At 55.9% G+C, this 25,407-nt stretch overlaps 1 protein-coding gene across 1 annotated transcript in view; it reads right to left on the bottom strand.

Moving 5' to 3' along the window:
• Nucleotides 1–4,989: 4,989 nt before the first annotated feature.
• The window catches only part of LOC132490657 (death-inducer obliterator 1-like), a 50,282-nt gene continuing 29,864 nt past the window's right edge, over nt 4,990–25,407 (bottom strand). The window contains 14 exon segments of the mRNA XM_060099050.1: nt 4,990–6,206; nt 6,209–6,330; nt 6,332–6,561; nt 6,563–7,225; nt 7,228–8,396; nt 14,549–14,744; nt 15,550–15,639; nt 16,366–16,519; nt 16,963–17,491; nt 17,715–17,850; nt 18,114–18,218; nt 18,378–18,494; nt 19,030–19,189; nt 19,437–19,914. Coding sequence (XP_059955033.1) covers nt 5,398–6,206; nt 6,209–6,330; nt 6,332–6,561; nt 6,563–7,225; nt 7,228–8,396; nt 14,549–14,744; nt 15,550–15,639; nt 16,366–16,519; nt 16,963–17,491; nt 17,715–17,850; nt 18,114–18,218; nt 18,378–18,494; nt 19,030–19,189; nt 19,437–19,914 — 4,958 coding nt within the window. The 3' untranslated portion in view covers nt 4,990–5,397.

Genomic DNA, 25,407 nt, shown 5'->3' on the forward strand with positions numbered 1-25,407 from the left:
GGATTCCAGGACTGGCCTAGAATAAGGCACGATGCAGCAGGACGCCAGAGCCAGGGATGCACAGGGCCGTCCTGACGGGGGTGATAGCGTGGCTGAGAAAAGCAGCGGCAGAGGGACCCGAGGCCGCTGCATGGGGCTCCTCTCCTTCCCTCTGCCCTCCTCCTCCCTCCCCACTCCTTGTTTTCCAAACAAAAGGAAAGCTTTCCTTTACCACTTGACTACACGGGTGGGCATCTTTTCTGAAAACCAAGAGTGCGCCACTACAGATGAAAGGTGCACATCGTCCAGGGAGAGAAGCGTGACCGCGGCCGGTTCGCCTTCCACACTTGAGCTGCTTTCTTTTCGTTCCTGACAGGTGTGTGCGTGTGTGCCAGTGTGTGCACACGTGTGTGCGTATCCGTGTGCGTGTGTGTGCGCGGGGGCTGGGGCTTATCCCTGGGAGCTGCACTTGGTCTCCCTGTGCGTCTGGGTGTTGCTCACGGTCAAAGTCACAAGTGCAAACAGCTGTGCCTGCAGCGCTGCCATCGGACAGGACGCCCCCGTCCCCCAGATGCCTCCCTCGTGCTGCCCCTTAGAGGCCCCCCCACCCCACCCTGTCTGCAACCTGCCCCCTCCAGCAGGTCCTTCAGGGGGTCCTGCGGCCAGTGGCCTTGGTCTGGGGCCTCTCTCACTGGATGCACTTCCCTCCTCCCCGTGGCTGGGCCACGATCCACCCCCGTGTTGACTGAAGGGCACCTGGGTGGGTTCCTGGTGTAGGCAACTGTGAATAAATCACTCTAAGTACTTGGGTTCTCATCCCCTTGGGGTGACGTTGCCCTCACTGATGATGCGTGCTTTGGGGTGAATGTCTAGCGGGGGGTGGCCGGCTTGTGTGGAATTTAATGACAAGTCACTGATTGGAAACCCGCAGCTCTTCTCCAGGGCGGTGCCACCTTCCCTCCCCGCCACCCCGCATCCTCGCCAGCGCTTGCTACAGTCAGTTTTCTGACCCTTTACGTAAAGGGACACCCTGGGGTGGGGTCCACAGTGGCTGTATTCCTCTTCTTTTTCTCTGGCAGACCCCGATACCCTGATTTGCTGCCTGGTAGCCAGAGGTGGCCGTGTGCCAACCTGGCCAATGAGGTCAAACCAGACATTTCAAAGGGGAACAGAGGCTCTGTCGCTCCTGCTGGCTTCCTCCTATAACAGTGAGGTGGTGACGTGATGGCTGCAGGGGCAGCCTCCTTGCAAACACGAGGACAAGAGTCATGAGCTGAGGTTGGCAGAGCACGGGGGACCCTCAGTGACATTGCAAGCCGCTCCAGCCACCAGGGCTGCCTGCCCCACCCTCGTGTGAAGCTCGAAGATGGAAAAAGTCTCTGTGCTTCCTTGGTGACTCCCTCACCTGAACACCAGCAACATGGGTACAGGAAAAGTGGGCCAGAAACACCATTAAGAACAGTTGTCTCCAGATGGCGGCATTTGAGAGATCTTGATTTTCTTGGTACACCTCTTTCATTTCCCACAGTCTGGGAACACACAGGACCCCACAAATCTCCAAGGAGCCCACATTCTCTGGAAAGTAGAAGTTAGAAACTTTTGAACAACGTGAAAAATGTAAATGATGCCTTTTTTAATATACAAATATATTTATATATTTTTATTTTTGGCCGCGTTGAGTCTTCGTTGCTGCGCGCGGGCTTTCTCTAGTTGCGGAGAGTGGGGGCTACTCTTCGTTGCGGTGCGCGGGCTTCTCATTGCGGTGGCTCCTCTTGTTGCGGAGCATGGGCTCTAGGGCTCTAGAGCGCAGCCTCAGTAGTTGTGGCTCGCGGGCTTCGTTGCTCTGCGGCACATGGGATCTTCCTGGACCAGGGCTCGAACCCTTATTCCCTACATTGGCAGGTGGATTCTTTTCTTTTTTCTTTTTTTTTTTGCGGTACGCGGGCCTCTCACTGTTGTGGCCTCTCCCGCTGCGGAGCACAGGCTCCGGACGCACAGGCTCAGCGGCCACAGCTCACGGGCCCAGTCGCTCCACGGCATGTGGGATCATCCCAGACCGGGGCACGAACCGGTGTCCCCTGCATCGGCAGGCGGACTCTCAACCACTGTGACACCAGGGAAGCCCGGCAGGGGGATTCTCAACCACTGAAACACGAAGGAAGTCCTAAATGATGCTCTTGATGAATACTTGATAACTTTGGGAATTGCCCTGGTTATAAGGAGTGAAGAAAAGATACAAGAATGTATAGAATCCCAATTTTGTAAAAGAAAAATAGAGGGGAAAAAAGATTAAGGGAAAAGATACAGATGACTGCCCTTGGTGACCGCTGGGTGGAGAGTGTGGGTGGTGTTGGAGGGCCTCCCCTGTCCTAAATGTCTGATGGGAAGCAGGCGTCAGAGCCATCCCAAGCCAGGAGCTCCCACCCCCACCCTGAGGGGCCTCCCCAAGCCTTGCTCAGGCCCCTTCAAGGGCACAGCCAGTTGGTCCCCGTCGCCGTGCCCTCGCCCTGCTGTCTCCCTGGCCCTGGCCCTGCTGGTGCGCCGGTGGGGAGGGTCCGGCCCCTGGGGTGTGATCCTCCCTTGGAGGCTGCTTTCATCCTCCCTGACGGTTGCCTCTGCGGAGCTGGATTGGATACGGGGCCCTGCCAGGCACCGCGACCCTCGAGGCCTCCAGCGGGAGGGAGTCCTCATGCCAGGTTTCCGGAGAGCCAAGCTCTGCACGGCGCACCTGATTGCGTGTGAGTGACTTTGGCTAAACGGGGTCACGGGTTGGAGCCGTCAGGGCTGGTCCTGGAGGAGAGCAGGGGAAGCTGGCAGCGTGAGGACAGGGCTGCAGACGCCGCAGGAGTATATTCTCTGCAGCAGATAAAGCAGGGGTTGGGGAGGATGCAAATGTCCCAGCTGTACTCCAGGGACGGAGGATTTTAAAACTTGGGCATATTTTCCCCGACGTTTTGGGAAAACTGCTTGGACATCAGCCTGCAGGCCGGAGGGACTCACGCGTTTTGGAGCCGGGCACCGTGCCCAGCCCTGCTCGGCGTCTATCCTGCAGGATTCGGGATTTCCTCTTGTGCAGGACCTCGCCGTAGGGCGGTCTTCCCCAAGGTCAGGCTAGCGCAGTGGGTTCTCCGTAGATGAGCGGCCACCCTCCAGGCCTCGCCTGGCCCGACGCCTTTCTGAGACGTCAGTGATGGCGGCGTCCCCCCGCGGGACCCCTGCTTTGCGGCACTTTACCCTGGTTTGTCGTGCGCTCAGCCGAGTAAACCAGACCACAAGCTACTGACTCTCCAGCCCACAGGGGTAGAGCCTGTCCTGCCCGAGGGATGTTTTCTGGCTGTCTGGGCTCACGGTGGGCATTGGGTGCACAAACGTGTTGAGAAGCTAAATGCTGGCACAAGGGCCACCACGTTGGGGCCAGTCACCGGTGGCCCTGAAGTTCAAGGGCAAGGCCCACACCTTTCTCTTCTCCTCCCAGCGGCGGCTGCTTCCCTGACCTGAAGGCACCGCATCTGCTGGTCCAGCCCCTGCCCCTTATTCCACCCGCCAAGGCGCCTGGGCCACCAGCTCTGCCTCAGCACTCGCTCGTGACCAGCCCGGTGCTCCTTTAAGGCCCGAGTCAGCGGCTGGGACTTTTGGGTGCCTGCCGACCCTGTCGGTACCTTTGTCGACCGCCAGCCCCACCCCAACCCGGGCCCACGTCTCTGTCATCCCCTGACCGTGCGCTGCTCCGTCCTTCCCTTCGTGGCCTCGGGCTTCCTGCTCGACATGGGGTCCTGTGCTGGAACCATCCCGGGAACGGGGTGCATCCGGCAGGCGTCTTCAGGCCAAAGGGCACCGATGCCCACACCACGCCGACTGCCAAGAAGCGGGAGCTGAGGCATCCCTCTCCAGACCCGATTTTCCAACGCGATGCCACACGAGACAGAAAACCTTCTGTAGATGCTTATTCTACTTCAAGTAGCAAAGCTAGAAGCTCCATGTTTTAATGTACAGTGATATAATACTTGGCAATATAAAATACAATTTACAGAAATTTCTATCAAGTAAACCTAAACAAACACACTTGATTTTTTACATTTGTTGTATTTAAATTAGAAAAATTTTGTTTTACACCTAAAAAAGCCTTCACATGTCGTTAGATGTTGGAACTCGCCGCCACTTTAACGTAACCTAATGACAGGGTCTCTAACACCAATCACTCCAAATTGCTAAGTTCTCGATGTTCTCATAACTTAAACGTTTGTGCTAGAAAGTGAAAAATCTGTAGTGATGTTCAATGGAACAGACTCAAAGAAAAAATGAAATTCTCTAATTTTATGTTTGCAAAAGTAACTTTATGAAAATATTAAAAAAATTATCAAAGTTTCTTGTACAGTCAAATAAATGAGCAAGTTTTTTCTCTCTTTCGCACTTCAGAAGTACTTGGAAAATACACATGACGAGAAGCGGTATATATACTGTGTCTCACAGTGAAAAGCTTTCTAGTTGGCAGTTCTTAAGCTAGTATCACTATTTTCATCTCAGGCTTTACACAAATATTGTTCCGTTTCAACGACAAACGTTGAGATTTGTCACCTGACAAGTACCACAGTGCAGAGCTCGTGCACCTTTCCCGGGACAGAGAACCGAACCGCTCAGATGGTAAAGTTCAACAAACAAATACGTTCCTCATTATCCAAATCAAAGAAACCTACTCCCTCCACCCACCCTGCCTTTTAAAGTACACTTAATTGCTTTCTGTTCTCACTTTCTTTAGGCTGGTAAAATTTACACCTTTCAAAATAAATTGTTCTTTAAAATTCCACAATGTCTATTCAGATGTTGCTTTTAATCCTGTTTGGGGGTGGGGGGAACATGTAAGGCGATACCTAAACACTGAGCAAAACCAAGAAATGTGTTTTTGTTTCCTGGTTGAAATTTGTATTTCAAATTTCTTCATGACAACAGAAAGATGCACCTGTTAAGTCTGGTGTTTCTCAACATTCCAGAGACGAGCCGACACAGCCATGCACAGAAACACGCGGCCGCCTGCCCCGAACCCTGTGAAGTTAGCTTCTGGAAACAGGTATCACAGATGAGAAGATGTCAGGAAAGGTATGGCTCTGAGGTCCACTAAACTCCCTTAAAATTTACAACAGTCAAGTTATGAGAAAAGATCACTTTATAATCTGAAAAGCAATATGCTCTTGTAGGTACTTTCCCATTTCAGTACATTCAAATGGACATGTTAAAGAGTTCTTAGTTTTTTGTTTTTATTTAAAAAGCGTCAGAATTGTAAAGGTGTGAAATTTGGTAAGAAATAATCACACACAAAATTACAGTAATTTCTCAAGTCCAGAAGGTTCTGTCCTGTGCGTCAGCTCCCAGCTCTTTCCAAGACCACCTGCTTAGCACGTGAGCGCGGCTTCACGGGCGGCCCTAGGTCTGGGTGGCGGGGGCGGCGCCCCGCAGGGCCGCGGCCTTGGGGTCCCGGGGTCGCTCCGGGCTCCGACTGCGGTCCCTCCGGCGCTCCTGCTCGCGGGCCTTGTCGCCTTCGTGGTCCCTGCTGCAGGACCTCTCCCGGTCACGTCTGCGGTCGCGGGGGCAGCTCCGTCCTCGGGCCCAGTGCCACTCGCGCCGCTCGCCCCTGCCCGCGTTGCGCTCGCGGCCAGTGTCCTTGTCGCGGGGTTGGTCCCACTCTCGGCCTCGGTCCCAGTCCTGCTCGCGGCTCCAGGTCCGGCCGCGTTCCCGCTCCCATGGCTTCCCACGCTCCCGCTCGCGCCGCCGGTCCTCGAGGGCCTGGCCCAGGCGGCTGTCGGGCGGTGGGGCCTCGGGCTCCTCCGGGCCCTTGTCCCGGGGCCGCCCCTTGCAGCCTGGGCCTCTGTACTCGTGGCCCCTGCCCTCGCGGAATTCGGCCTCGGGGCCTGGGGCCGGCGCGGTGGGTGGCGCGGGCGGGTGGCTGGGCAGCTCCAGCAGCGCCCGGGGCGCCGGCTTGGCTCCGGGGGTGGCCGGGCCCTGGCAGTGGAAGTGTGGAAGCACCGATTCGCTCTTCTCGGGGAAGGGAGTGGCCCCCTGGGGACCCCCAAAGGGCAAGGCCGCCGGTGCCCTCTGGCCGGTGAACCTGGGCGGCGAGTGGACCCTCTGCTCTTCGAACCGCTGAGGCTGCCTCCCCCGGGGTCCCGGCACGGATCCAGGAGCTTGGCCCCGGGGGCCTTCAAACTGCCCAGGCTGTGGCCCCCTCGGCCCACAAAGTGGCCCGCGGGGGGGCCTCTCTGACCTCTGAACTGAGGGGGAGGAGGGCCACCTCGGGGTCCTTTAAACTGGGACAGCAGAGGCCTCCTCTGGCCCCCGAACTGCAAAGGCGCGGTGCCCGCTTCCCAGGAACGGGGCCTGCTCGGGCCCCTCGCTCGGGCCAGGGGGGCCCGAGGCCTCACCGTACGGGGCCCCCGGGAACTCCCTCTTCTCCCCGTGGGGGTCCCTGCGGTCTCCAAATGGAGGCGGCCCTGCTCCCCTGGGCCCGCCCACGTGGGAAACGGATGGGCCCCTCCCATCCCTGTAGGGAGGTGGCCCGTGTGGCCCTGAGAACAAAGAAGGGATGGGCCCCCTTTTGGGGCCCGAATCTGCCTGGTGGAGGCCCCGCTCTCGGCCCATCGTTATTAGAATTCTCTTCCGAGAACGGAGGGACTGGCCCCCGGGGGCCTGTGAAATTGGGGCCGTGAAGGCCCGACATCCCGAGAACGCGCGGTGCAGGCTCCCGCTGGCCTTGGAACTGGGGCAGAGGCCCCCCTTTCTCTGCTGCGGTGGGGAACGTGCCGGCCCCCTCACCCGGCCTGGGCTGTGGCTCTCTGTCTCCTTCGGTTTCAGCTGCCAGGGAGTCACGGTTTTTGGGAAACTGCGCAGTTCTCTGATCCTCGTACTGGCAAGAGCCCAGAGGTTTTTCCTGAGAGGCGTACACTGGACCCGAGAAAGAATCCCTTCTTCCAGGAGGGTGGAAGGTCTGGCCGTCGTGCTGCCAAGGGAAGAGGGGCTGGAAGGAGGCGCCCTGCAGCGTGGGCAGCAGCACCTTCCGGGCAGGCCTGGCCGCGCCCGCAGGCCCCGGGCTTTCTGTGGGCTCGCGCAGGGGGCCGTCCTGCTTGGCCGGCAGTGGGGCCTCTTCGCCCGGAGCCCACGGTGGAGGGGCTGACTCTGGCTCCGCCTGGGCTGGAAGTGGCCCCGGGGGAGCAGCGGCCCCTCCGGGCGCTACTCTGGCCGGCGGGGGCCTCGGGGCGCGGCCTCGCTCTCGTTGCTCTCCGTGGCCAGCCGCCGGGCCTGCCGCGGGTCCCAGCTCAGCCGCGCCTCGGCGCTCGGGCCCGGGGCCTGGCTGCCAGCGGGGGGCGCGGCCGCCTTGGCCGCGGCCTGCGGCCGGAGCGTGGGCTTGGGCGGCGGCGGCGACATGAGCGCGTCCGACACGGAGAAGTGGGCCATGGAGGCCCTGATGGCCGCCCTCTGCTGCCTGAGCGCCTCCTCCTGCTCCTCCACCTGCTTCTGCTGCTCCTCGATCTGCTTGGTGAGCTCCTCTATCATCTGCTGCCGCTCGGCCAGGGAGGGCGCCAGCGGTCCAGGCCCGCCGTGCGCGTCCACACACATTCTGGTGGGCAGGTCGTCGACGGTCACTTTGGCTTCTTCTAGGATCGTCTCGTCCTCCGGGTCATAGGCCACCTCCTCCCGCTCAGCTGCCTCCGCGGCCTTGTCCGCGTCCTGGCGTCTCCCGCGGTCTCCGAGCTGAGTGTCCAAGGCTCTCTCAGGACCGTACTCTTCCTCGGGGTCATAGGGCCTGTCGTCTTCCTCCTCCTCCAGAGCTCTGTCTTTTGAGAGCTGACCAAACTGCTGGACAATTGGGTCCAGCAGGAGCGCCGACGGCACCCCGCCGCCGGCTTTGGCTCTCGAGTCTTGGTGGGGGGCTGGGGCCGACTCGGCAGGCTCTTCGGTGGGGGTGTCAAACGCCTTCTTCTTCCCAAAGAGAGTCTGCAGGATATATTCTAGGGGTGAAGCTGTTTTTGAAGAAGTAGTGACAGAGGAAGCGGCCACCGCAACCGTCACTGACGCGGGTGATGCTGTGACAGTGTTCGTGGCTCCTGGTTTGAGCGACGACAGTATCTGTAACCCGGAAGATGAGGCCGGCGCACCTGGTGCTTCTGGAGGAGGGGATGGGCGTGGGGGAGACCCCGGGGGTGTGGTGCTGACAGCCGCGTTCCCTGGGCACAGCGGGTACTTGCGGGGCTTCTTCTCAGGGAGCAGGGCTGCTGGCATTCTGGGGTGGACGGCATCCATTTCTTCTTGTGTCTGAATACGGGGCCGCTTCTCCTCTGTCTTGTCTGATTCGCCAGCATTTGAAGGCCGCTGTATTTTTTGGCAGATTACTAACCCCAGTATTATGTTTGGACGCGGTGACTCAAGACCTAAAAAGCAAAACAGTTGTGCAAATTTTAGAATCGAATTGTAGCTTTTGTCCTTCAGGGGTCAACTCTGGGTGTGAAGGGCAGCGGGGGGACGGTTTCCAGAGGGAGGAGGAGGGGGAAATTCTGTGGCAAAATAGAACCAAGTGTTTGAAGACCGGCTGCAAAAGACGCAGACTGCACCGCGCACCTGCCCAGCCTGACGGGCCCACAAACCACAAAACCAAGGGCCCAATGCACACGCGCATTCGCCCAGTGCTAAAATTATTACAGATTTTCAATTATACACAACGCTAGGGTAGAGGCGCGCTGGGGGAGGTGGGGAAGGCCAGCACGCACACACTCCAGGCCGTTCACCTACTGGGAAGGAAGCCTGTATGTACCAGGATGTTTTCTAAACAAACTCTTAGCTGTGTTCCTTCATTTGCCTCTTGCTACAAATCAGGAAGGCAGCACCCCCTTTCGACTTTAACTTATGAGCTGCAATATGTAAATTAAGCTATTCATACTAAAATTAAAGGTTCAATTAAGGACCAATTCTACAACTCAATTAGAACGATCAACAAAATTATACGGATCGATAGAGCACACGCCCTTCGATAAGTTCATGAGTCACTGGTGTCGAAATGGCAATTGATGGGAAAAGTGATGCTGACCAAAATGCCTAAAACAAATGTTCTTGCAGGTTTAGAAAGACATTCAATGACCAGTAACTTCTCAAAAGCTACCGAACGCTCAGGTCTCTGTCAACACAGGACGTGCGGCTTAAAGCCCAAAGGTGTTCAGGACAGGGGCAACAGAGGTCAGACCACGCGCACAACACGCTGGGAATTTCAGAACATTGCACAGTTCTTAAAACATAATGATTTCTTAACAAATTCTTGGTCCACACATTCTGGATTGTGGTGCACTGGACCAGGAATGCTACTGTTTCTGTACGGCTCCGCCACCCTCACAGTAATAACAAACCTGGAATACCAACAGGGGAACAGAGAAGCCCACGTCACAGATCAGTAAGTTAGGGAGAAACGATAAACACGGCACCAAAATTTTGTTTCAACAGCATATTTTAAATGAATCAAATTGTATAAACTCAATTTACACATAAATCACTATTGTGTAAAAGACATTCATGCTATCTATTTTTGGTTGACTCACTAAAAAAGAAAATCAGCACTGTTTTTCCTATTCTTTCTGTGATTTGAAGTTGATCACAGATCAAAGAGTTGTCCCTAGACACCCATTGTGTAGTTCTGAGCGCCTGTCACCCTTCCTAAATTCCAACAGAGATGGGGTGACATGCCGAGCACGAGGGTGGCGGATGTCCCATCCCGCCCCCGAGGAGGAGGAAGACCCGGCATGCCAGAGTGAGCTGGGCTGGCCCAGCATCCGCATGGATCGGCGAGGTACTGCTGGCCCCCCTCCCCACTGTGCTCAGCGCCTCGTTTCACAGGCTGACATTCAAGGGCTGAGGTGCCCATGAAGACACCCACTCGTGATAAGAGGAATGGCTTCCAGAATGTCCTCTGCCCTTCTAATGTCAGTGGTGACTCAGGGGAAGGAGGAGCTGGGCAAAGGAGGGCGTGGACACAGGAAGGCCAGGCCCACTGCACTGAGCATGGCATCCAGATGGTTCTGCTCAGATGTGAAAGATACTCTATCAAGTTCGCTTTCTAATCAAAATGGATTATTTTAACTTAAAATAGTAAATCTCTCACTCGCTGTAACAGCCACTTACTGAATAATTTACAGCTCACTAGTATCCAGTCTGGGGCATAGTCAATAGCTCAACTGGCTCTCGTGGCCCTCTCTGGACCGACTCTCACTGACACGGCCCCAGAGCTGGCAGAACAGGTCCCCAGCCGAGCCACAGGCTGGAGCGTTGGCCAGCCCCGTGAGCAGGAGCAGCAGAGGAATGTGCTCGGCCACGCGGGCGGGGGCGGGGAGGGCTGGGGAGCCCTGGCCGGGGGCGTCCTCTCAGCAGCCCAGGGCCCACGACTGTCCTCACTGTCCTCGATGCAGATGGGCTATGCTACCTGTGAAGAGCTTAACCTCTAAGGTGCCAACACCAGGGCTTGCGGCATGAATCACGTTTCAGGTCAAAGATGCTGTGTGTGGAGGCTAAAGCACTGCGTTAAACCCAGGGCGATGGGGTCCTGTCCTCGGGAGGCGCGCCAGCCCTACAGCTTGCAACAGCTGTATAGGCCTCCTGACAAAAACGATACACCCCAGACTTGGCAAAGTTCTCTAGACTCTACCCTTTGCGGTCACAGGCATCACAGGTGAGGGTAGGATTCAAGTACTTAACATTTACATTTGTTTCGAAAACAGTAAACTCCCTGGAGAACAGCATCTAACTAAGCAGCTACTAGTTTTAAATGCTTTCAGCTCTCAACTACTTCATCTACACACACCCGTAAGCGATCTAATAAAGCTCCAGAGTTGGAGGAGTGTTAGTTATGCATTTCCCCACTAATCTTCCCCAGGATTTGACATTTGAATTGGGCTGTTTTTGAAGCAGTCAAACCTTCTCTACTTCACCTGTGCACGTTATGGCTGCATGGAGACTTGCAATGTAACGAGCACCGTGGAGATGACTTACTCGTGGAAGAATACGATTCACTGTGCTACCGGGGTCTCGGCAGTGACCTTCAGGGAGGTGAGGGCACGTCTGGCTCCGCCCCACTCCGCAACCTCACGACAGGCGCCTGGCAAGGGCACGCTGGCCACAGTCAAAGGGCTACTACCACTGGGGCGGTGGCAGGGGCAGCTTTCCCCCGAAGGCCCCATTTTCTGCCTGGGGCCCCTGTGGGCGCGCCCACTGTTGAGTGTGACCCCTGGATAGGAAAGGGCGCCCCGAGACGGCCCAGCAGCAGTGAGCACGCTGGCTGCGTGCAGAGACAGGGCTCCCTCCGGGGGCCCGGGGCGCCCCCCCGGCTCCACACAGGGCCTCTGTCCCATGGTTACAAGCGGGGTGCTTACTTACCGACCTCCCTTTGAGGGTAGTGGTGAGGCTTATGACTCATCAAGTAGATGAGAACTAGGTGGGAGGCCACTGAACGATCATTTCCAGACAAGGGGTACTGGTCAGACTGAGCACCGGGGTGTTGGCACCCCTGCCCGACCCCCTCCAAATTGCGGGAGCAAACGTGTCCACAATGTCCCGTGTGGATGAAACGAGCCTTCCTAGCTGCATGTAGGTCCCCGAGTCTTCACGGTGAAAGAAAGGGTCAGCCCCAGACCACCCGTACAAAGAGAGAAGTGGACAAACCCAGGGACGAGGGACAGCTGAAAAGGTGTGTGTGGATTTCCTGAGCCAAGACCCAAACCAGGATCTGTGTCCGGGTGTGTCAGCAACAGGGCCGCGGGGGAAGCAGCCCCCATGCACGTTGGACGTGGCACGGCGGGAGACGAGGTTTAGTTTTAATTAATAAACCAGCTGAAAGCTGCCCAACTATCAAATGAGGCTTTTACCCCTCAATCAACCTGGCATGCTCCACTATTCAGGATTTACAGTGAACACCTTCTTATGGTCTGAGTCCGACAAGACTAAACGTCCACCTCTGCGGGGACAGAAACTGTGCTGGAGTTAGCAGCAACCATCCTCAAAGAGGACTTGAGCAGAGACCCAGCAAATACAGGGAGAAGCAGCTGCCCGCCCGCCACACTCGGCTCCCATGCAGACTTCGCCCGCTCCCACTCTTGGGTCCCTAAGACCTGAGCAAAGCCAGGGCTCCGCGTCCCAGTGAGGAGAGCGTCGTCCATCCGTCCGTCCGCCCGCCCGTATCCAGGCGCCCCCAGCGCAGCACCGCCGCCTGCACAGCCAGAAGCACACTGGCGTCGGCTGAGGCAAAGCAAGGTGGAGACAGTCCTCCGTCACAGTGCACCTGGATGGGCACCAAGAGCTACCAAATGGTTCAAATTCAGACAAACGATGGCCAGTTTCCATGAAATATTCATTGATTTCAAAGGAGAGAGAAGCACTTTCCATTCAGCACCATTTTGCCTTTGATTACAACATCTGTACACAGCTACGCAGGAAGACACGCAGAAACTGAAGACGTGCTGTTATCTGACAATACTGCAAGTCACGGAAACGGTCTGCTATTCAGGAAGCAGTTAAGAGTGAGGACAGAAGGCAGACACCACGGATGGAGCCAGCCTAAGAGAATGGTCCTCTCCCGGCAGTGCCTCGGAAGGCAGGTCCCTGTCCTCTGCTCAGGGTGGTCCACACCTTAGGTGCCCGAGGGCCCTCGACAGGCGCCCCCCACCCCCTCGGGAGGGCCGGGCACCCTGGCCTAGGCCCAGCGTCCCATCTGACTGCTCTTCCTTCCGTGAATAAAGCCCCTAGAATTAAAAACATATATACTAAATTAAACAAGCTGAGATTTAGAAGCCCTTCGATTGAAAAAAAAAGTCTGTAAACGTTTATGGTAAAAATTCCCGTACAATCACGTTTCCAAAACCCCTCCTACTACTTTGTTTTAATGAAACATTCGTTCTCTATTGTGGATGAACACCTGCAGGCTTTTGCGCATCCCCTTCAGGAAGTGACAGCCTGGGCAAGGCAGGTGGAGGAGTGATGTCCACTCCGCTGGTCATCAAGTGTGGTCACTTAGCAGATGAGGTGGGCGCCCTGCCCAGCCTTCCTTGTCCCCGTGTCACCCCGGAACACCCAGCGCGGCCCCCTCCCTCTGCCAGCCGGGCCCCAACCCAGCACTGCACCAGCTCCCGCCGCGGCTCCGACTGGGGCTTTCCTCGGTGGCCCCCGCGCCCCTGCCTCCTCACCACGCCTGACCTCGTCCACCTCTGCCCCCCTCAGGGTCTGTCTGTGGCCCCGAACCTGGCAGCCCCCTGCTCGTGTGACCAGGTGCACTGGGACGGTGTCAGGCAAGAAGACCCCATCGCGGGCTCTGCAGGTGGAGCCGTGAGAGGGGCTCCAACACGGGTGAAACAGGGCTTCGTCACCTCCCAGGTCCCGCTGCTACAGATGCGCAGAGTGTGCGTGTCACAGGATCTACGCTCACACTAGGCCCCGCACAGGCTTCCGCCCTTGTGACTGACCGGAGGCTCTTCACGGTATCGGAAAGTCGGCTTCACCACCGTCACCGCTGCGTCAGGAACACGGCGTCCAGGGAGCCGGACGGCGCCCCAGGAGCTGCCCGCCAAGAACTTCGGCCACAGCCCTCCCTGCTGCCCGTCAGGCGGCACGGCTTTAGCGCGAGGAGTGGGACAGCCCCCCGGAGAGCTTGGCTTCTAACGTGTTTGGCACTGAGACAGTTCCGTGTGTTGTGTCAGGGGACACGAGCCCTGCGGTCACGGGGACCGACCAGGACGCTGGGCCCAGCCGCAGAGCCGCCGGGGCGCGTAAGTGCCTGGCCGCGGCAGGGGCGCTGGCCATGGACATGCAGGCGCCGGGCGCGGGCGTAGCTACTGCCTGTAGAAGCAGGTGCTTCAAGAGCCCTCACTGCAGGTTACACTCAGCATCTTTTAGGCTTAGCCGTTTTGGGGGCGCCATGGACAAGGAGACACTCCCATTTAGGCGAGACTTAAGTCCTGTCAACTTCTCAGGGTTAAGGGGAGTTGGGTCCCCAGAGACCACTGCCCCCTTGGAATCACCCTTAGCTCCCTTGAGAAGCCTGAACTTTCTTTCTGGTCAGCCTGCAAATAATTCTTTAGAAGCAGCACTTTCTAAGGAATGAGTGAACAGAAAGTGGTCTGCCAAAGACAAGAATTCGAGCAGCAGATTTCAAAGTGACTATTTCTAGAACTAGCTCCTGTCTCTCAACGCTATTTTTCGTTTCTCCTCAAAACGAATGCCTGCAGCGAAGAGGCTCTGCCTGACGCCTGCAAGGAGCCAAGCCCGCAGGCCAGGCCCAGGCCCCGCCCTCCCGGCACTGCCCAGCCCCTGCCAGCAACACCCTGCTCATGCCAGGCGGGCGGGCTCCGGACAGGGTTGTCCCTCTTCACAGGACTTTTCTAAGACAATGCACACCTTCCTCAGGGGACCTCCCGTGCCACCCTCCACTATCCGCTGCTTCACCCCTGTTCCCAAGTTCCGCTGCCAAAGGCCGGGTCTAGGTGAGGCACGCAGCTCGCTGGGACGGACTCCGCAGGGCGTGGGGGGGACGTGTGGGCGGAAGCCTGGGGCCTACCTGGTCCCTCAAAGGGCAGGAGTTTGGAGGGGACGGGGTCCGCGGCGCTCAGCGGGATCAGGTAGAAGTCCTTGACGTGCCTGCTGTTGTTTACCACGACGCCGAAGCGGCCGCGGCTACTGAAATAGGAGTACAGAGAGATGTAGGCCACCTCCTCCTCCTCCGTCGCGGGGTGGAAGCGGATCAGACACAGCTCCTGCAACAAACAGAGGGCGGGGAGCATTGACCTGCGGCCACTCGGAAAGGCAGCCCCTTCTCCTTGCACCTAAGCCCCAAAAGCAGGAGGGAAGCGAGGAGAGAAGCGACCAGCCCTGATTCTGACTGTCCCAGCCCTGCTGCCCAACACATCAGAACAATGAGCTGCTCAAGAGGACACAGGCCCGAGTCTCAAGACTGCTGGGTTTGATCTTGGTTTCGGAGGACCTGCTTTAAAACTACTTAGCCCCACTGTCTCAACACAGAGCCCACCTCCTGGGGCTCTCGTACTGATGGGGTACTCAGTGTGCAGGGCCAGTCTGGGGCAGCGTCTGACACAGAGCTAAGTGACCACTAAGCGTGCGATGAGCTGCCCGCACCTCCGAAACGGGAGGGCTGAACTAGACCAGGGTCGTAACCCTTCTGTGACCCCAGTGAAAACCAGAGCCCCTCCCACAAAGAGCACTGCACACGCAGACACACAGCTGCGTCCGCATCTCAGCGGTTCAGACTCCAGCCCAGCCGCCTCCCCCGATCTCTCCTCCATCAGCTCAGACAACAAGGGACACAGCATCTGTATTTCTAACTCTGAACCGCACATGCGCTTTCACAAAGTTTCCACCGTCGTGCTACTCAGACACCCCTTCACAGGTTAGCCAGCTGTCAACTTCAACGTCCACCTGCAAACATCTCACCAACTAGAGACAGTTCAAGTAGCAAGGCGCAAGACGAGACGTCAAAGAAAGAGCCGTGTGTAAACAAACCCCTTCTTCCTTGGGTGCAGAGGTTAGACTGTGGGCAGGTACCTTAGACACCGAAGACCTGAGTTTGCCGACGTAATCCCAGACTGTCTTCGGGGCAATCCGTCCGCCGATGTGAATTGTGTCGGGCAGGTCCTGAGTGAAATGAGCTCTGATTCAATGGCCGGTGGAACCGTGGCCGTCACAGAGAGACACACCCCAAACTACCCGAGATTCACAACTAAGACAACTCCAAGTATCCCAAACACAGCGGCAATAACTGTGTCAAATGTTGCTTAGTTGACTAACATCCGGGATTATGAGTGACCAAACCCAAGGGTGGTCGGAGGATAACCTTCTGCTAAATAGGATGACATTTAGCAAAGTGTGGTACTGTTGTCTTTTATGAACATACACATACAGGAAAGATCCAGGTATGTCTCAGAAGAGACTGAGCACTCTTTGTTAAGTCTGAAACGCTAGTGCTGTTTCGTTAATTTTGAAAAATAAAAGACCTGTCATGTGCACCCCTCCAACCAGGGCAGGTCACCCGTGCCTGGCCACACCTGCAGTGGGCACATGCACACCCAGCTTTGGCACAAGCTCTAGCGGAACAGAGGGAGAAGGAAGACAAGCTTCAGCTTTTTCAGAAAAGAGAGAGGGTCTGATTTCTCATTTGAATTTTCGCCACTGTCCAAACTGCGTAACCTGCTGACTCGGCCCGGCAACCCCTATTTTGCCTTCAGAGGTGCTTGTGCGTCCAGACACTCAGCAGGAAGGTGGTCACACGCCTGACTCCAGCGCGGGATCAGAGTGCCTTTGGAAAACGCGCGCGTGCACGCACATGCACCCACACACACTTCTCTCCCTCCTGGTTCTAACCTCACTGAGATAATCAAAATATCCAGAGACAGGAAACGCCTTAGTGACAAACTTCGCTACACTCTGCATGTTAATGAATCCTTTCCAAATGGTGCTGAGTTGAGACAAAAAGAGGGTGGTATCTCCTTCTGGAGGGGACTGGGACTCCGAGATGCTGTAAAACAAAACCACAGAAAATACGTGAATCTTTCTCTGCCCAAAGAATCCCCAAGATTTATTGATTGATTGATTGATTGAACGTGTTTATAAAAGCAAAGTGAATTCCTGCAAGTTTTGATAGCTTACTTTTTCAAATTAATTACCTTCATCATAATGATATGAACATTCTGGTCAAAGAAATATAAACTATATAGGCAATAAACTGGATGGCTGTAAATTCAAATTCCAGTTTTCAACAACTATATGTCTAAGGTGATAATTAGTCATCCTAAAACTGAAGCTTTAAAAAAACGCCTCTCTAAAATAGAAAATTGAGGAGAGTTGTATATCTGGGTGGATTTCAGAGCCAAACGACTGAATCACTCATTACTGCTCCTTTGTTCATCTGAAAGAAAGGCCACAGCTCAGCTGCTCAGACCACACACACGGGGGCAGCACCTGATGCTTGGCGACAGCGGGACCGACAGGAGGTATCTGGGCTCGGGCAACGTGGACGGCTTGACCAAGATGGACTTGGGCACCGTCACGGAGGTCGGCAGAGGCTTCGGGACATCCTGTCGGGGCTCTGCTGGGTGGGCGCTGCCTGGGCGGGCTGCCGAGGGAGCCGTGCCCGTGCTCGGCCTGCCTGGTGCAGTCCTGGGGTCTCGGCCGGACACCGTGACTGTGGTGAGCACTGCGCCGCCACCAGGGGCCGGGCAGGGGGCGCCTTCCAGGGCGGAGGGCTCGGGGTGGCCGTCGGCTGGAGGCACCGGGAGGGACTTTCCCTCCACATGGGCGCGAGCAGCGCGTTCCAGGTCTGGCTCCAAGGTGTTTTCAGGCAGAGTTTCTGGGGCCGCATCCTCGGCTGAGCTGAGAGCGGGCTCGGAGGCAGAGCTGTCACGCTTGGACCTCGAGTCCTCCTTCTTGGCAGAAGTTGACCACTCTCGTCTGTGCGGAGCTGGCTCCTCTTCCGACGATGGAACCTGACCTGGAGAGCAGAAGGCAGGCCTTCGTGAGAAGTCCCACACATCCGAGAGCAAAGCCTTCCCATGGGTAGACAGACGATCACTGCTTTAAAACAACCACACTGTAAAGGTAGGGGCTCACTTCCTAAGCTTGAAGAAACGATTCTAGCCTTTCCACTGTGGAACTTGGTTCGAATGCAGCCGTCCTGAGAAGGGTCTCCACGGTCTCCCCCCACATCGGCTCACCTGTGCAGATCTTACAGTTCCGGTCAAAGAGGTGCGTGTGGTGCTGCCCGGTCGTGTCCCGCAGCATGCCGCCGACAAGGCCCAGCAGCGGTACCGCGCTCCTCTCGGGGGCCGCCCGCACCGATTCTTGCTGTTCCTAAAGCACAAGAAGCAGAGGAGGCCATCTCTTTCCCACCCCCTCTCCAAATTAGCAGCACCCACGGAAAAAACATCTCCCGTGATGAAGAACCACTGAAAACAGAGGAAGAGGACTACTGAATACAAGTACTTGAGAAGCAATACAACGACACACACTTGTATCAGCTCCGCGTCTTGCCCGGTAATTCAGGCACCTAACAACGTCTGGAACGGGATCATCTTTGTCAATTCTCGTGAGCACTGGAAATCCTAAACGCTTACATCACAATCTGATACGGGCAGAGAATCTTCCATATCGGGAATAGTTTCCGGTTTAACGGTCGGCTTCTTAGTCTCATTATGCAAGTTAGTTCCGGACTCCATCACCTAAGATGAAAAAGACAGACAAACGTGAACCCTTAGCCCTTCTTTCCCAAGGGGACTCTCTCATGCCAATAGGCTATTCATTCACTCTGGGGTGGGGTTGGGGGCGGCGTTGGTGTCAGGCTTCTGGCATCCGCAGCCGCCTCTCCCGTCGGCACACACAGGATTTGACGATCTCTCTTTCCACATGGAAAGCCCTTCGGAGACACGTTCTTCTGGCTTCATTCTCACAAGTTTTGCCAAAGAGATTTCTTCACGCAGAACACGATGGAAGAGCCCCTGTAAACAAACATCTCTTGTTCACTCGTTCAAAACCCTCTAAGATACTAGAGAGGATGTGGAGGTGGGCAGCAAGGCAAGCCCCTGCCCCGCGGCAGGACGAGGGCCCAGAGCCTCCCATCGATGCTTGGAGAACAAGGGCCCTGAATTCGGGCAGCTGATCTCCAGTATCCCACCGCACTAACCCTGCTACAAAGACCACTTCACAGAAAACACAATTGACTGAAGAAGGTACAGTGTTAGGGACAAAGGTAGAAGAAATCCCTTCTGCCAGCGGGTTGACAAGGCGAAATGGAAAGTCAGAGTATGTGCCCTGCTTCTAAACACAGGCAAGAGGTCAAGAGGCCGATCCAGACAGCGTGGGCCCCAGCAGGCACACAGGCGCGCAGATGGCAAGAACCTCAGCTGGCGAGCGCCTGGCCCCACGGGAACAGCATGCCACTCACCCGCCGCCGCAGGGGGACCCAGTGCCCTAACCCAGGCCTGGGCAGCCCCTGGCCAGGACTGCCCCCATTCCTGACGGTCGGACACGCACCTGGGTGTTGGGGTCCTTGAGGTTGAACGTGAGGCTGCAGTACTTGCTCTGGTACCGGCTGTCTGTGACTCGGAACAAGTTAAACATCTCCTTCTCGAGGTGCAGTGCAACTTTTCCTACTTCATTTTCTGTCATGGTTAAGTCTTCGCTGTCAGTGACTCTAGATGGAATGAAAAAAGCCCCACGGTAACTGCTGCACTTACCATGCCACATGGCATCTCAGCTCCCCAACCAGGGATGGAACCCCGGTGCCCCCTGCAGTGGAAGCGTGGAGTCTTAACCACTGGACGCCAGGGAAGTCCCACATGTGACACTTTTCTTAAACAGCAGGGCCATCGTGAAACCACCACCCTTTACGTGGAAAACTTTCCACTTTAACAGATAAGAAACAAAGTGGAACAGCCCACCTTTTCCACAAGATCTCCTTCAAGGAGCGTCGTACGTTTTGCCGAATTTGAGAATTTGGCTGTGACGAGGCGGGGCGCGCGGGGCCCAGGCGTCCCGGGGCTGGAGAGGCCAGGGGAACCCAGGTGGTCCCAGGCTTCCTGATGGCGCCCACCGAAGCAGCGGAGCTGGGGAACTTTCTGGAAGCAGACGTGGCAGCAACAGGTGCCAGCCTTGCCTGCTTGGCCGAGGGAGTGCTGCCCGAGGGGGAGGGGGCAGCCGAGAGCCACGGCCTCTTGGGGATGGTGCCCTTGAACCCCGGTGGCAACGTTTTGATGGCCGGTTTGGCTGCCGCCGCATTTGCAAAAGGAGGGGACTTCTTTGGAAGGAGACTTCTGGGCGAGGGTTGCTTGAGGCCCCCCGCGGAGCCTGGAGGAGCCACCTTCTTCGGCACCGCCGCCACCGCCGCCTTGGCCTCTGCGCCTCTGTCCTCCTTCACGGCTGAAAGGAGAGGGGCCGCTTAGTGAGGCAGGGGTGCAGGGGACCCCGCATGTGCACCCGAAACCAGCAAAGCTAATAACCAGGCATCACTGTGAGACAGATTTAAAGAGGATTTTTAAAGTAACTGTTAAATTCAGAAAAGGAGTGTAAACAGGGCTACCAGCAACATTTACGATACTGAATATACTTTGTTTCAGAGAGAAATGCTTTAGTATTAAAACTTTTACTTCAACCGATACACCAGTAAGCTATAAAAGGCTTGATTTGAACCGTTAGCTTAGCTTGGAACTCCAAGGCCAAATTTCGCTGTATCAAGAGAAGGCATAGATTTCAAAGACCACTCGCATGGAGAGTCCCAGTGCAGTTTTTGGTGAACAGGAGCTTAGAAACTCTTTCCAGGGTGGATCAGACACATTCTCTTCGAATGCATATCCAAGCCCCACCTCGGGGGCCCTTGGGGCACTGGAAGGACTAGCGAGAGTCCACCCTGGGGTTAGGGGCTCACAGGTGCTCATCGTCCTCTTGGACAAGAGTCAACTGGACACGGTTAATAAATATATAGAATGTTGGCAGAAAACTGCAACATGGGGGGAGACCAGTGACTTTTACACTAGGAGCTCGGTGGCAGGAACGCCACCTGCGGTCATTCACGTTCCCATTCACACCCCTCTAGTAGCAGCTCGCTATTGGGTAAGACAGTAGGTTAGCACTTTTAATGCAAACAGGGGTTACAGCCCAAAGCTAAAATGAGAATCTTTATGCCAGTACTTCGCATGGACTGATTCCACTTAATCCTGTATCAGACCATTAGAATTACAGTCAGAGGCAAGCAAGGAGGTTCATCCTAAGACCAGTCCCTCGGTCTTAGGGGCGAGCGGCCCAGCAGACGTCCATGGGGAGCCGTGACGGAGAGCTGGAGCGTGTTCCCAGATGGCCCCGCTCAGGCCCACCGCCCAGAACGTCTGGGACCCAGGGCAGAACGGGGTGGCGGGGGGCAGGCAGGTCCAGGGAGCAAGCCAGGAGAGCACAGGGACACCACCTAGGGCCACGTCACACAGGACCGATGGAGAAGCCGCCTCCCCAGGCGCAGGCTTTTCTCAAACTACCCACAGTGCAATGAGCCCCCACATGCTAAACAGGAGACTTCGAGATGCTCTAGCAGCCTTCCGATTTTACGCAGGGGTTGAACACCCACCAATGCCAGTCAGCTGCCGGTGCTTCTTGCAACTGTCCTAGTGAAGCAGGGAGAAAATCTGAAGTCCGGGGACAGAGGTGAGACCCTGTCTACAAATAAGGCCTGACCCCACAAGAGCCCCCAAGGCGTTCACAGCCTACACCCTGCGTGACCATCCCGGCGAAGGGCCGAGCGCTGCCCTCAGGACTGCCTTCCTCCAGCACTGGTCAGGCCAGTTCAGCCACAGGTGTTAAAAGCCCAGGGACCGCAAGATTTTTCCATTTCATAGTACAGGTGAAATTACCTATTTTTAGAAACTTTGCAACAGCGCTACACACATCCAAAACTTAGAACCCTGTCAGAAGTACTTCATTGTCATCAAGCAACAATCCTGACTGCAAATCTCCTATTTTCATCTCACAGAGCACCCCCCCAACCTTATGTCCCCTTGTCCACGGTGTCCCAATCACTGGCCCCACGTGTGCCGGCACCCCCGGGCTATGCTGTCCAGGCTTTCCCAAGACCACCCGCTCCCCGCTGAGCAGCACGCTTGTGCTCTACATCCACCCTGCTGGCTGTCACCCACGTCCCGTCAGCAAGTCACAGCTGTCTGACAAAGGAGGAACTGGCCACGTCATAGGAACTCAGAACTACGTTTCTACGTGTATTATTCATCAGCTCAAATCCATATTCCTAAGGCGCTACCATACCTCAGTACGTGGAAACTTATCTTTACCAGCTCAGCCTCGGCTAACGGGGTCCACAGCACCTCATCTAGGCGGGGGGTGGGGGGAGAGACTGCTAGAGCTGAAGTTAAATGAAATGGACAGAGGCCCCTCTTCTTGGGGGAAGGAACGAGAGTGGAGTGGAGTGGAGCGGGACGCGGTGCCAGCTGTGACTGCCAGCAGGGGATGAAGGAACAAACCCGTCAGGATTAAAATCGAGTCCTAAAACCAGCTCACTCACTGACTGTATACAAACTTTGCTGAGATTATTTTAGTAGCACACTTTTAAGCAACTCTAAAAAGCTGGCCTAAGGGGCTTCCAGAATTCTCAATGAGGCACCCATGATGGGGCCTCAAACAAATCTTATCATGTGACATTTACATTGTTTCAAGTGAGAATTCCTGTTGACTCCGAACACATTCACTCCCTAAGATCAACGCTCCTACTGGTCTAACCGGTGTTTTGTCTCATTCAGGGAAAACAGAAGCCAGGAGCTTAATTTTAGGACATTCACAGTACAGGTGATTAAAGTGACCTGCTATCCAAGAGTGGTAACGGCAAATGAACGTACTCTATTTTAAAAGCAGGGGATGGGGCCTCCCTGGTGGCGCAGTGGTTAAGAGTCCGCCTGCCGATGCAGGGGATACGGGTTCATGCCCCGGTCTGGGAGGATCCCATATGCCGCGGAGCGGCTGGGCCCGTGAGCCATGGCCGCTGGGCCTGCGCATCCGGAGCCTGTGCTTCGCAACGGGAGAGGCCACAACAGTGAGAGGCCCACATACCGCAAAAAGAAAAAAAAAAAAAAAAGCAGGGGATGGCTTTCCTTAACCATTGTGCTGCTCTTCTAGAAGATTAGCTGCTTCTGGCTTTTAAAAGTCAACTTTCATTATCCCTCACCTGCGTCTCAGAGCGTATGTAAGTATGATTACATAAATAAAAAGTTGGTAAAATGTGGAAACTGGTGGACCCCAACAAGTCAGCTCTATCCCTCTTCTACTCTGAGGAAAAATGCTCAAAACCGAAAACAGTTGCATGTGGTCCCACCGTCAGCTGGATGCGGGTTAGCTGCTGCTGGAATGAATGGCAGTGACACCATGTCGTGCCAAAGCGTCTGACAGCGACAGAAGCATTACTTCTGAGTAGAGCTAAAATCACATTTGCAAATGCTTCATCCAAATTCCCTTTTAACTGTACTGTGTGTATACATTCACAGAAGAGCAAGGCGTAACCAGCCGGCCTCGAAGCGCCAGTTCTAGAACAGGACAGCAGCCCCCCCCCCCCGGCAGAGTGGCTCCAGCAGTGGCCGGGCCCCCAGTGCTGCCAGCTCGAGGCAGGGTGACCACCTGCCCACGTGCCGGACAGAGACGGCCTCCTCGGAATGTACACCCAGTCTGGGCCATCCCGGGGGCTGCCGATGGGGCAAAGAGTGGCCCAAGTTCCAGGCCAGGTGCTGTCTCGGGGAGCAGATGCAGGAGGAAAGGCTGGCCGGTGGCCAGGCCACCGCCCCAGATGACGTCGTTTCTGCTGCGTCTGGCCATTGGTTTCTACTGGAAACGAGTTGTTTGTGGTGAAGCCCGGCAGGAACCAGGCAGGCCGGTGCGCTCAGGGACCAGCAACAATCTAATTGGCTAACTTCCCAGTAAGCATGAACCTGGGGGCCTTCCCACAGGGCAAGCTGGGCCGCGGTGCTATGGCATCGCTGGCCACTGGGTGGCACTGGTGGGCCTTCGAGGGGACAGGAGGAAAAGGGAGTGGAAGCTGTGTTACTGGGAGCAGCCAGTGCTGTGCAGCAGCACAAGGAACCGGCGCCTGGCGAGAGCCGAGTCGCACCGCACAGCACAGCACCGCGCGGCCCCCGCCCAGTCACAGCTCAGGGACAGCCGTTGCCGGGGTGGGCCCTCACAGGGACCACTGAGAAACCCTCAGGGACGGTCACTGCTTTATACCTTTCGTCCTGCCCCAAAGAGGTGCCAAGTTACCCTAAAAATCCCCAGATATGAGGCTTTCAGTCACACTGACACGGTGGGGGGCAGGGGGGGAGACACTACTCAGAATGATTGGCTGTAAATGCCAAAGGAATCGAAGAGCTTCGGATGTGACCAGGTGCCAAGCAAGCCCACGTGGTGCAGGTCGGAGCATCCCCTCCCCCCCGCCATTCCCACAGGGCCCCAGATCCACCCAGGCTCAGTGGTGTGGCCGAGGCAGCTACCGCCACAAGGCCCGGGTAACGTAACGGGACCAGCCAGGGCTCAGAGGACACAGTGGACCAGCGGCAGGGGTTGGGGGGAGTGGACTCTGCTCACTGTGACATCAGTTCTAATTTCAGCTCAGCCTGACACGTGTACAAAGACGTTTCGCATTACAACTTTGTTTCTTGGCTGTCAAGACTTTAGTGTGAAAATTCAAGTAGCAAGAGAGAACCATTTTACTTTTGTGCCTTTGCTTAAATAGTTTGCAGTGAATTATTCCTGTAGAAGTTATGCTTACACAGAAACAGAGACAATCCCCACCGAAGACTTGGGAGGCCTGATCTCCATCTCTGGGGCCCTCACGCCAGCTGCCCTCCATCGCTAGGGGTCTGTATGTGGGTCCACAGCCAAACTGCCATGATCTGGGGCTACACAAAGCTTGTCCAGATTGACTTTTTCTTACTCATGTGCAGTATTTGAGCGACTTACACCTCAAGAGAGGTGCACAGAACTGGCCGTAACAAGCTTGCAAAAAACCAAGTACGCCTCCGGAGGCAAATGGACCCTTCCTTCTTTTCAGAGTTTCACAGATTTTGAAAACCAAAACCCAATTCACGTTGGACTGGTAATATATGAAAAAAATGGTCACATCATCCTTCAGCACGAACCACGAGAAGGAAACGGGGCCGAGGCTGTGTGCGAGGCAGGTGTTCCACTCTCCTGTCTACGCCAACTGGACTGGCGGGGACTGGCCGCCAGACCTGACACTCAGCTGCAAGTAGAGCTGCTGCTTTCCCTCATCTCCAAAACCCGCCAACAGGCACTTTCACCACTTTGACAAGGTTCAACTTTAACTGTTATCTGTGCCTGCGCCATCTGCTACTTCAAGCAACATGATGGGGTCGAGGGCGTGATAAGACTCTGGGGCACAGAGCCTGCGGCACCTGCTGACCCCGGCGGGTTTAGCGGCCGTTACCTTTGTGCTTGTCTTGCTGTCGCCCCCAGGTGCATGGCAATGCCCCGACCATCGTTGACAGAAATCAAAGTGGAAACCCTTCTTATCGATCTTCCAGGTTTACTTCTTTAACTTTCAGAAGGTAAGACTATGACTACGTGCACGGTGAGGTGCAACACGCAAAAAATCAAAAACATTACTTTACAGCTTCAAGTATACCTGAGACTCCTACACCATGTGGGCGGGTTTACAGCTGCATCTTCAGAAAGATCCCTTGGGACTCGATGCCACCTAAAGGAATCTGCCGCGGGACCGTCTGCAAACAGTACCACAGGAGATGCAGAGCCCCAGAGGCCACATGAAGGCCAAAGGGCAGGTGAGGTGAGCAGGACCAACCCTGCTAGAAACTTCTACCCCAAACTCCCGCTAAAGCACAAGAACTAAGGGGG

Source organism: Mesoplodon densirostris, chromosome 5 (assembly GCF_025265405.1).
Source record: "Mesoplodon densirostris isolate mMesDen1 chromosome 5, mMesDen1 primary haplotype, whole genome shotgun sequence".
NCBI lineage: Eukaryota > Metazoa > Chordata > Mammalia > Artiodactyla > Ziphiidae > Mesoplodon > Mesoplodon densirostris.